Source organism: Leucoraja erinacea, unplaced genomic scaffold, assembly GCF_028641065.1.
Source record: "Leucoraja erinacea ecotype New England unplaced genomic scaffold, Leri_hhj_1 Leri_194S, whole genome shotgun sequence".
In the NCBI taxonomy this organism is placed as follows: domain Eukaryota; kingdom Metazoa; phylum Chordata; class Chondrichthyes; order Rajiformes; family Rajidae; genus Leucoraja; species Leucoraja erinaceus.
In genome coordinates this window covers 203,250-215,025 of record NW_026576095.1, presented here as the reverse complement: position 1 = coordinate 215,025, position 11,776 = coordinate 203,250, and the positions used below count along the sequence as shown (strand labels likewise).

Sequence of the window (11,776 nt, the reverse complement as noted above, 5' to 3'; positions counted from 1 at the left end):
CCACAGATGCTGCCTGACCCTCTGAGTTACTCCAGCACTCTGTGAAACGTCACCTATCCATGTTCTCCACAGATGCTGCCTGACCCGCTGAGTTACTCCAGCACTCTGTGAAACGTCACCTATCCATGTTCTCCACAGATGCTGCCTGACCCGCTGAGTTACTCCAGCACTCTGTGAAACGTCACCTATCCATGTTCTCCACAGATGCTGCCTGACCCGCTGAGTTTTTACTCCAGCACTCTGTGAAACGTCACCTATCCATGTTCTCCACAGATGCTGCCTGACCCGCTGAGTTACTCCAGCACTCTGTGAAACGTCACCTATCCATGTTCTCCACAGATGCTGCCTGACCCGCTGAGTTACTCCAGCACTCTGTGAAACGTCACCTATCCATGTTCCACCACAGATGGGGGGGGGGGGGGAGGGGGGGGGGGGGGGGGGGGGGGTGCAGGGGAAGGATACAGTGCCGTCATTCCCCAATACGCCCACGCAGATCACCAACAACACAAAAGTGAGGAGAGGATAGGCCAGCGACGACATGATGTGTGAAATAGCCCTGGGGACAGAGAGGGGGCAAAGATTAGAACGGGGGGTCAAAGCCAAAATGACATTTGTGGGGAGGGTGGAGGGGGAGCTGAAGAAAGAGAGGGGGGGGGGGGGGGGGGAGAGGGGCAGAGTCACTCACTTGCTTGCCTCCTTAATGAGGGCGATACCAATGAGGATTCGCTTCCTGAGGAAGATGAGGAGCAGCAGCAGAATGATGCCCTCCAGTACGGCCAAGATGATCACTGCGGGGAAGACAGGGGCCATGATTGGGGGGGGGGGGGGGGGGAAGTACCCTCACCCTCAACATCTCCCCCTCCCTGCCCTTCTCTCTCCCCCCCACCCGTCTCGTCTCCCCCCCCACCCCCGTCTCCTCCCCCCGTCTCTCCCCGTTCCCTTTCCCTCTCCCCCCTCAGCCACTCCCACCCCTTAAACCTCCCCCTCGCACCCCTCCCATCTCTCCCTCTCTCTCCACCCCCCCAATTCCCCCTCCCCAATACTTCCTCCCCACCCCCTCCCATTCTCCCCCCCCCACGCACTCCCTTAGCTACCCCCTCTCACTCTCTCCCCCTCCCACACTGTACTCCCTCCTCCCTTCCCCCCTCCCTCCAACACTGTACCCCCCTACACCTCTACTCCCACTCCCTATATCCCCCCCAAATTCACCCTCCCCAATACTCCCCCTCTCTACCCCCTCCCCCTCTCTACCCCCCTCCCACTCCCCCCCCCCCCAAACTCTACCTCCCCCCCCCCCCGTGCCCAGGTGTGTTGGGACCACTCACACACGGCCAGCCAGGTCTCCTTCACCTGCCCGTACACCTGGAAGTCGGTGGTGATGCCCACGTCCGTGATGGTGGCTCCGATATTGTTCAGCCGGTCGTACTCCCAGTAACAATGCCAGATGCCTGGTGGAGCAGGTGGACAGGGGGTCAGGACACGGGGGTGGGGACAGGGGGACACGGGGTCAGGACACGGGCTGGAGCAGGTGGACACGGGGTGGGAGCAGGTGGACACGGGGGGGGGGCAGGTGGACACGGGGTGGGGGGGCAGGTGGACACGGGGTGGAGGGAGCAGGTGGACACGGGGGTGGGGGGGCAGGTGGACACGGGGGTGGGGGGGCAGGTGGACACGGGGTGGGGGGGCAGGTGGACACGGGTGGGGGGGGGCAGGTGGACACGGGGGGTGGGGGGGGCAGGTGGACACGGGGGGTGGGGGGTGGTAGGTGGACACGGGTGGGGGGGGGTAGGTGGACACGGGGGGGCAGGTGGGGGGGGCAGGTGGACACGGGGGGGGGGGGCAGGTGGACACGGGGTGGGGGGGGGGGCAGGTGGAAACACGGGGTGGGGGGGGGGGGCAGGTGGACACGGGGTGGGGGGGGCAGGTGGACACACGGGGGGGGGGGGCAGGTGGACACGGGTGGGGGGGGGGCAGGTGGACACGGGGTGGGGGGGGGGGGTGGACACGGGGTGGGGGGGCAGGTGGACAGGTGGGGGGGGGGGGGGGGGCAGGTGGACACGGGGTGGGGGGGGCAGGTGGACACGGGGTGGGGGGGCAGGTGGACACGGGGGGGGGGGGCAGGTGGACACGGGGTGGGGGGGGCAGGTGGACACGGGGTGGGGGGGGGCAGGTGGACACGGGGTGGGGGGGGCAGGTGGACACCGGGGGGGGGCAGGTGGACACGGGGGGGGGGGCAGGTGGACACGGGGTGGGGGGGGCAGGTGGACACGGGGGTGGGGGGGGCAGGTGGACACGGGGTGGGGGGGGCAGGTGGACACGGGGGGGGGCAGGTGGACACGGGGTGGGGGGACAGGTGGACACGGGGTGGGGGGGCAGGTGGACACGGGGTGGGGGGGGACAGGGGGGCAGGGGGGAGCAGGTGGACACGGGGTGGGGGGGGCAGGTGGACACGGGGTGGAGCAGGTGGACACGGGGTGGGGGGGGGCAGGTGGACACGGGGGGGGGGGGGCAGGTGGACACGGGGTGGAGGGGGGGGGGGGACACGGGACGGGGGGACACGGGGTGGGGGGGGCAGGTGGGACACGGGGTGGGGGGGGCAGGTGGACACGGGGGGGGGGGGCAGGTGGACACGGGGTGGGGGGGGCAGGTGGACACGGGGTGGGGGGGGCAGGTGGACACGGGGTGGGGGGGCAGGGGCAGTGGACCCAGGGGACAGGGGGTGGGGGGGGGCAGGTGGACACGGGGTGGGGGGGGGGCAGGTGGACACGGGGTGGGGGGGGGCAGGTGGACACGGGGTGGGGGGGGCAGGTGGACACGGGGTGGGGGGGGCAGGTGGACACGGGGTGGGGGGGCAGGTGGACACGGGGTGGGGGGGGCAGGTGGACACGGGGTGGGGGGGACAGGTGGACACGGGGGTGGGGGGGCAGGTGGACACGGGGTGGGGGGGCAGGTGGACACGGGGTGGGGGGGCAGGTGGACACGGGTGGGGGGGGCAGGTGGACACGGGGTGGAGCAGGTGGACACGGGGTGGGGGGGCAGGTGGACACGGGGTGGGGGGGGCGGGGCAGGTGGACACGGGGGGGGGGGGGCAGGTGGACACGGGGTGGGGGGGGGCAGGTGGACACGGGGTGGGGGGGGCAGGCGGACACGGGGTGGGGCAGGTGGACACGGGGTGGGGGGGGCAGGTGGACGGGGTGGGGTGGAGCAGGTGGACACGGGGTGGGGGGGGGCAGGTGGACACGGGGTGGGGGGGCAGGGGACACGGGGGGTGGAGCAGGTGGACATGGGGTGGGGGGCAGGTGGACACGGGGTGGAGCAGGTGGACACGGGGTGGGGGGGGCAGGTGGACACGGGGTGGGGGGGGCAGGTGGACACGGGGTGGGGGGGCAGGTGGACACGGGGTGGGGGGGGGGGCAGGTGGACACGGGGGGGGGGGGCAGGTGGACACGGGGTGGGGGGGGGGCAGGTGGACACGGGGGGGTGGGGCAGGGGGGTAGGGGCCAGGGGAGGGGTGGAGTGGCGGGGGGGGGGGGGGGGGAGGGGGGATTGGTGGGTAGGCACCAGGTGGAGTGGCGGGGGGGGGGGGGGGAGGGGGATTGGTGATTGGTGGGTAGGGGCCAGGTGGAGTGGGGGGGGGGGGGGGGGGGGGCTTGGTGGGTAGGTGGCCAGGCGGGAGTGGGGGCGGGAGGGGGAGGGGGGGCTTGGTGGTGGGGGTGCCAGGCGGAGTCGTGCCGGAGTGGCGGGGGGGGGGGGGGGGCTTGGTGGGTAGGTGCCCAGGCGGAGTGGCGGGGGGGGGGGGGGGGGGGAGGGGGGGGGCTTGGTGGGTAGGTGCCAGGCGGAGTGGCGGGGGGGGGGGGTTTGGTGGGTAGGTGCCAGGTGGAGTGGCGGGGGAGGGGGGGGGGAGGGGGGGGGGGGGGGCTTTGGTGGGTAGGTGCCAGGTGGTAGGTGCGGGGGGGGGGACTGGGGGGGGGGGCTTGGTGGGTAGGTGCCAGGTGGGAGTGGCGGGGGGGGAGGGGGGGGCTTGGTGGGTAGGTGCCAGGGTGGAGTGGGGGGGGGGGGGGAGGGGGGGGCTTGGTGGGTAGGTGCCAGGTGGAGTGACGGGGGGGGAGGGGGGGGGGGCTTGGTGGGTAGGTGTCAGGCGGGGGGGAGGGGGGGGGGGGCTTGGTGGGGGCTTGGTGGGCACAGGCACAAGGCACACAGGGGAAGTGACGGGGGGGGGGGGGGGGGGGCTTGGTGGGTAGGCACCAGGTGGAGTGGGGGAGGGGGGGGGAGGGGGGGGGCTTAGTGGGGTAGGGCCAGGGTGGAGTGGGGGGGGGGGGGAGGGGGGGCTTGGTGGGCAGGTGCCAGGTGGAGTGGGGGGGGGGGGGGAGGGGGGGCTTGGTGGGTAGGTGCCAGGTGGAGTGGGGGGGGGGGGAGGGGGGGGCATATTGGTGGGTAGGTGCCAGGTGGAGTGGGGGGGGGGGGGAGGGGGGCTTGGTGGGTAGGCGCCAGGTGGAGTGGGGGGGGGGGGGAGGGGGGGCTTGGTGGGTAGGGTGCCAGGTGGAGTGGGGGGGGGGGGGGGGGAGGGGGGGCTTGGTGGGTAGGTGCCAGGTGGAGTGGCGGGGGGGAGGGGGGATTGGTGGGTAGGTGCCAGGCGGGGGGGGAGGGGGGGAGGGGGGGCTTGGTGGGTAGGTGCCAGGCGGAGGTGGGGGGGGGGGGGGGGGGCTTGGTGGGTAGGTGCGGGGCGGGGGGGGGGGGGGGGGAGGGGGGGCTTGGTGGGTAGGCGCCAGGTGGAGTGGGGGGGGGGGAGCGGGGGGGCTTGGTGGGTAGGTGCCAGGTGGAGGGGAAGGGGGGGGAGGGGGGATGGTGGCCAGGTGCCCAGGCGGGGGGGGAGGGGGGGACTGAGGGGGGGCTTGGTGGGTAGGTGGAGTGGGGGTGGGGGGGGGGGGGGGGGGCTTGGTGGGTAGGTGCCGGGGCGGGGGGGGAGGGGGGGGGGGGGGGCTTGGTGGGTAGGCGCCAGGTGGAGTGGGGGGGGGGGGGAGGGGGGGCTTGGTGGGTAGGTGCCAGGCGGGGGGTGACGGGGGGGGGAGGGGGGCTTGGTGGGTAGGCGCCAGGTGGAGTGGCGGGGGCACGGTGCCAGACTTACCGTAGGCGATGACAGCGATGAGTCCGAAGATTAGCACCCAGATGATGATCCCGGCCAAGAAACGGAGCAGCAGCAGAAACAGCAGACTGACCAACATGGCGATCAGTAGCCCACTGACCCACGGGGGGGGAGAGAGAGGGAGATCAGTACGGCAATGCACACCCTCTCCCACCGACTCACACCTCACAGGGAGAGATTAGGGGGAGAGGGGGAGAGACAGACAAAGAATGCCCACACACTTCCATCCCCCCCTCGCTCCCCCCAACCCCGCCCCATTACTCCTGACCACGCGCACACACACAGGTGCATGCGCACACACACACACACACACGCACACACACACGCACACACCCACACACACACCCACACACACCACCCACACACACACACACACACACACACACACACACACACACACACACACACACACACACACACACACACACACCCACACACACAGGCGCACACCCACACACTATACACACACACACACACTATACACACACACACACACACTATACACACACACACACGCACTATACACACACACACACACTATATATACACACACACTATACACACGCAGATACTATATATACACACACTATACACACACACACACACACTATACACACACACACACTACACACACACACACACTACACACACACACACACACACATAGGGCACACCCACACACACACTATACACTCACACTATACACACACACACGCACACTATACACACACACGCACACTATACATACACACCCACACACACACACACACACACACACACACACACACACACACACACACACACACACACACACACACACACACACACACACACACACACACACACACACACACACACACACACACACACACACACACACACACACACACACACACACACACACACACACACACATATACACACACACGAACACACATACACACACTACACACACACACACTATACACACACACACACACACACACACACACACACACCCACACACTATACACACAACGCACACATACACACACACACACACACACACACACACACACACACACTACACACACACACCTACACACACACTATACACACACTATACACACACTATACACACACTATACACACACCACACACACACACACACACACACACTCACCCACACACCCACCCACTCACACGGTGAACCAGTCAGAGAGCCACTCACATGAGGATCCAGTGCCATGACTTGGTGAAGTCCTCGAAGATTCTCATCCCCAGCTCCTTGGCGTTGAACCCATCTAGCAAGTTCCTGCAACACAGCAGAGGGCCAGTTACAGGACAGCCCACGGGGTTGGGGGGGGCAGAGGCAGGACCCCGGGGAGATGGACAAAACCCCACAGCTCTCGCCCTGTCCCATCCACCCACCCCCTCCCCACCCAAAATCTTCCCTTCTCCTCCACCGCACCCACCCACCTCCACCCCACTACCACTGTCTCCCCTTCCCCCAATCTTCCCCCCCCTTTACCCCACTCCCACCGCAACCCACTCTCCCCCTCCCACACTCTCCCCCCCTCCCCAATCCCTATTCTATCCCCCCACCCCCCCCTCCCCGCTCCTCCCCCCAGACTCACCCGGTTGCTTCCTTCACGGCATCAGCGGTGGCGTTCCCGGGGTCCATGCCCCCGATGCTGAAGTTTTGGGGGTACTCGATGCCGTCAAACTTGGGCACGCACGCAGCGTCCGAAAACTGGCAGCGGGGGGTACGGGCGTTAGTGGGGTACGGGGGAGTTTGGGGTACGGGCGTTAGTGGGGGTACGGGCGTTAGTGGGGTACGGTGGAGTTTGGGGTGCGGGCGTTAGTGGGGTAACGGGTGGAGTTTGGGGTGCGGGCGTTAGTGGGGTACGGGCGTTAGTGGGGTACGGGCGTTAGTGGGGTACGGGCGTTAGTTGGGGTGGGGTACGGGGCGTTAGTGGGGTACGGGCGTTAGTGGGGTACGGGGCGTTAGTGGGGTACGGGGGTTAGTGGGGTACGGGCGTTAGTGGGGTACGGGCGTTAGTGGGGTACAGGCGTTAGTGGGGTACGGGTGTTAGTGGGGTACGGGCGTTAGTGGGGTACGGTGGAGTTTGGGGGTACGGGCGTTAGTGGGGTACGGGGGAGTTTGGGGTACGGGCGTTAGTGGGGTACGGGCGTTAGTGGGGTACGGTGGAGTTTGGGGTGCGGGCGTTAGTGGGGTACGGGGCGTTAGTGGGGACGGGCGTTAGGGGAGTTTGGGGTACGGGCATTAGTGGGGTACGGGCGTTAGTGGGGTACGGTGGAGTTTGGGGGGTGCGGGGCGTTAGTGGGGTACGGTGGAGTTTGGGGGGACGGGCGTTAGTGGGGTACGGGCGTTAGTGGGGTACGGGGCGTTAGTGGGGTACGGGCGTTAGTGGGGTACGGGCGTTGTGGGGTACGGTGGAGTTTGGGGTACGGGAGTTAGTGGGGTACGGGCGTTAGTGGGGGGTACGGGCGTTAGTGGGGTACGGGCGTTAGTGGGGTACGGGCGTTAGGGGGGTATTAGTGGGGTACGGGGTTAGTGGGGTACGGGCGTTAGTGGGGTACGGGGCGTTAGTGGGGTACGGCGGTTAGTGGGGTAAGGGGTTACGGGCGTTAGTTAGTGGGGTACGGGCGTTAGTGGGGTACGGGCGTTAGTGGGGTACGGGCGTTAGTGGGGTACGGGCGTTAGTGGGGTACGGGCGTTAGTGGGGTACGGTGGAGTTTGGGGTACGGGGGCGTTAGTGGGGTACGGGCGTTAGTGGGGTACGGGCGTTAGTTGGGGTACGGTGGAGTTAGGGGGGTACGGGCGTTAGTGGGGTAGTGGGGGGCATTAGTGGGGTACGGGCGTTAGTGGGGGGGTACGGGCGTTAGGGGGGGTACGGGCGTTAGTGGGGTACGGGCGTTAGTTAGTGGGGTACGGGCGTTAGTGGGGTACGGGGCGTTAGGGGGTTAGCGGGTAAGGGCGTTAGTGGGGTACGGTGGAGTTTGGGGGGGTACGGGCATTAGTGGGGTACGGGCATTAGTGGGGTACGGGCGTTAGTGGGGTACGGGCGTTAGTGGGGTAGGGCGTTAGTGGGGGTACGGGCGTTAGTGGGGTACGGTGGAGTTTGGGGTACGGGCGTTAGTGGGGTACGGTGGACGGGTTTGGGGTTGGGGTGGAGTTTGGGGTACGGGCGTTAGTGGGGTACGGGCGTTAGTGGGGACGGTGGGAGTTTGGGGTACGCGGTGCGGGGGTACGGCGTTAGTGGGGTACGCGGACATTTAGGGGCAACGCCCCCCCACCCCCCCCCCACACACAGGTTGGACCCAGAGTGGGTAACAGTCCAGAGAAACTGCTACTGTTCGTTCCTCCCCCCACCCCCTCCCCATCGCTGAGCTGTGAATAATTACTTACATGCGGTGCTGGGCACTGTATAGGAGGGACACAGTTCCTTGGCCAGGATATCCTGCACAGTCTGCAACAGAAACCACCGCACCATTAGCCGTCAGTTGCACCCTGGGCTCACCCAGTGGGTGGGGCTGCTGCCTCTCCACTCCGGAGACCCGGGTGCCGGCTCTCAGTGTGGAGTTTGCACGTTCTCCCAGTGACCGTGTGGGTTTTCTCCGGGTGTTCCGGTTTCCTCCCACAAGAGTCAAGAGCGTTTTATTGTCGCATGTCAGAACTGGAACTAGAGCACACACACGCACACGCACATGCATGCACACACACGTGCACACTCACGCACACATACACACTCATGCACACTCACAAACGCACGCACAGACGTATGCACAGACGTACGCACTGACATACACACGCACACACACGTACGCACACTCACGCACGCACGCGCACTCACGCACGCACACGCGCACACGTACGCACACACACACACACGTACGCACACACACACACGTACGCACACACACACGTACGCACACACACACATGTACGCACACACACACACGTACGCACACACACACACACGTACGCACACACACACACACACGTACGCACACACACACACACGCACGCACACACACACGCACACACACGTACGCACACACACACACGTACGCACACACACACACACGCACGCACACACACACACACGTACGCACACACATATACATACACACGCACACACACACACGTACACACACACACACACATACACACGTACGCACACACACACACACATGTACGTACACACACACACACGCGCACACACACGTACACTCACCAGGGTGGTAGTGGTCAGATCCAGCATTGGGTTGCAGTACCTTTGCTGGAACACGTCTGATACCTTGATTCCAGGTACGAACGACAGCACGGGTAGGAAAAACTCAGTTGGGCACTGAGACACACATACCTGGGGAACAAGGTGTAGAGTGAGAGACCCCCTCACAGCGAGACAGCTTCCAGCCCCCCACCAAGAACGAGACCCCCTCACAGCGAGACAGCTTCCAGCCCCCCACCAAGAACTGCAGCAGGCGCGCTGGAGTTGCTGCCTTACAGCGATGGCAGCGCCGGAGACCCGGGTTTGATCCCGACTACGGGTGCTGTCTGTGTGGAGTTTGCACGTTCTCCCCGTGACCTGCGTGGGTATTCCCCAAGATCTTCGGTTTCCTCCCACACTACAAAAACGTGCAGGTTTGTATGTTAATTGGCTTGGTGTAAATGTAAACATTGTCCCAATTGTGTGTAGGATGGTGTTGATGAATATAGAAGTCGGGAGGTCATGTTGCAGTTGTATAAGACGTTGGTGAGACCACATTTAGAATATTGTGCTCAGTTCCGGCCACCGTGTTACAGGAAAGATATTGTCAAGCTTGAAAGGGTTCAGAGAAGATTTACGAGGATGTTGCCGGGACTAGAGGGTGTGAGCTACAGGGAGAGGTTGAATAGGCTGGGTCTCTATTCCATGGAGCACAGGAGGATGAGGGGAGATCTTATAGAGGTGTACAAAATCATGAGAGGAATAGATCGGGTAGAGTCTCTTGCCCAGAGTAGGGGAATCGAGGACCAGAGGACATAGGTTCAAGGTGAAGGGGAAAAGATTTAATAGGAATCTGAGGGGTGACTTTTTTCACACAGAGGGTGGTGGGTGTATGGAACAAGCTGCCAGAGGAGGTAGTTGAGGCTGGGACTATCCCAACGTTTAAGAAACAGTTTGACAGGTACATGGATAGGACAGGTTTGGGGGGATATGGACCAAATGCAGGCAAGTGGGACTAGTGTAGATGGGACATGTTGGCGCCTATTGTCTATTGAATGGCGGTGCTGGCTCGAAGGGCCGAATGGCCTAGACCTGCACCTATTGTCTATTTTTCTGAGCAACACAAAAGCTTTTCACTGTTAGCTTTCATTGCAAAAGGATTTGAGTATAGGAGCAGGGAGGTTCTACTGCAGTTGTACAGGGTCTTGGTGAGACCACACCTGGAGTATTGCGTACAGTTTTGGTCTCCAAATCTGAGGAAGGACATTATTGCCATAGAGGGAGTGCAGAGATGGTTCACCAGACTGGTTCCTGGGATGTCAGGACTGTCTTATGAAGAAAGACTGGATAGACTTGGTTTATACTCTCTAGAATTTAGAAGATTGAGAGGGGATCTTATAGAAACTTATAAAATTCTTAAGGGGTTGGACAGGCTAGATGCAGGAAGATTGTTCCCGATGTTAGGGAAGTCCAGGACAAGGGGTCACAGCTTAAGGATAAAGGGGAAATCCTTTAAAACCGAGATGAGAAGAACTTTTTTCACACAGAAAGTGGTGAATCTCTGGAACTCTCTGCCACAGAGGGTAGTTGAGGCCAGTTCATTGGCTATATTTAAGAGGGAGTTAGATGTGGCCCTTGTGGCTAAGGGGATCAGGGGGTATGGAGAGAAGGCAGGTACGGGATACTGAGTTGGATGATCAGCCATGATCATATTGAATGGCGGTGCAGGCTCGAAGGGCCGAATGGCCTCTACTCCTGCACCTATATTTCTATGTTTCTATGTACCTCGGTCCACGTGACGATAAACTAAACAGAACTACAGGTGACAACGAGGTATTATTGAGCGGTTACCTGCGTGGTGGGACATTGCAGTCCGTTGAGAGCAGTGGTCAAGATACCCGTGGGGGAAATGCATTTCAGGATGTCGAAGTAGAAGACATAAGGCTTCACGCTGCGGATGAGAGTGTATTAGATCGGGAACACCAGCCAGGTGCAGGAGGAGGCCATTCGGCCCTTCCAGCCAGCACCGTCATTCAATGTGATCATGGCTGATCATCCACCATCAGTCTGATACAGGGTCTCGACCCAAAACGTCACCCATTCCTTCTCTCAACAGATGCTGCCTGACCCGCTGAGTTACTCCAGCACTCTGTGAAACGTCACCTATCCATGTTCTCCACAGATGCTGCCTGACCCACTGAGTTACTCCAGCACTCTGTGAAACGTCACCTATCCATGTTCTCCACAGATGCTGCCTGACCCGCTGAGTTACTCCAGCACTCTGTGAAACGTCACCTATCCATGTTCTCCACAGATGCTGCCTGACCCGCTGAGTTACTCCAGCACTCTGTGAAACGTCACCTATCCATGTTCTCCACAGATGCTGCCTGACCGCTGAGTTACTCCAGCATTTTGT

At 63.1% G+C, this 11,776-nt stretch overlaps 1 protein-coding gene across 1 annotated transcript in view; it reads right to left on the bottom strand.

Annotated features, from left to right (window-relative positions):
- Positions 1–462: 462 nt before the first annotated feature.
- The window catches only part of LOC129716251 (choline transporter-like protein 4), a gene marked incomplete at its 3' end in the record, with an annotated part of 11,687 nt that continues 373 nt past the window's right edge, over positions 463–11,776 (bottom strand). The window contains exons 2-10 of the mRNA XM_055666124.1: positions 11,212–11,311; positions 9,385–9,513; positions 8,556–8,616; positions 6,760–6,875; positions 6,354–6,437; positions 5,126–5,238; positions 1,326–1,448; positions 686–788; positions 463–556 (exon numbers count right to left, since the gene is read on the bottom strand). Of these exons, the coding sequence (XP_055522099.1) occupies positions 463–556; positions 686–788; positions 1,326–1,448; positions 5,126–5,238; positions 6,354–6,437; positions 6,760–6,806 (564 nt within the window). The remainder of the gene's footprint in view (positions 557–685; positions 789–1,325; positions 1,449–5,125; positions 5,239–6,353; positions 6,438–6,759; positions 6,876–8,555; positions 8,617–9,384; positions 9,514–11,211; positions 11,312–11,776) is intronic.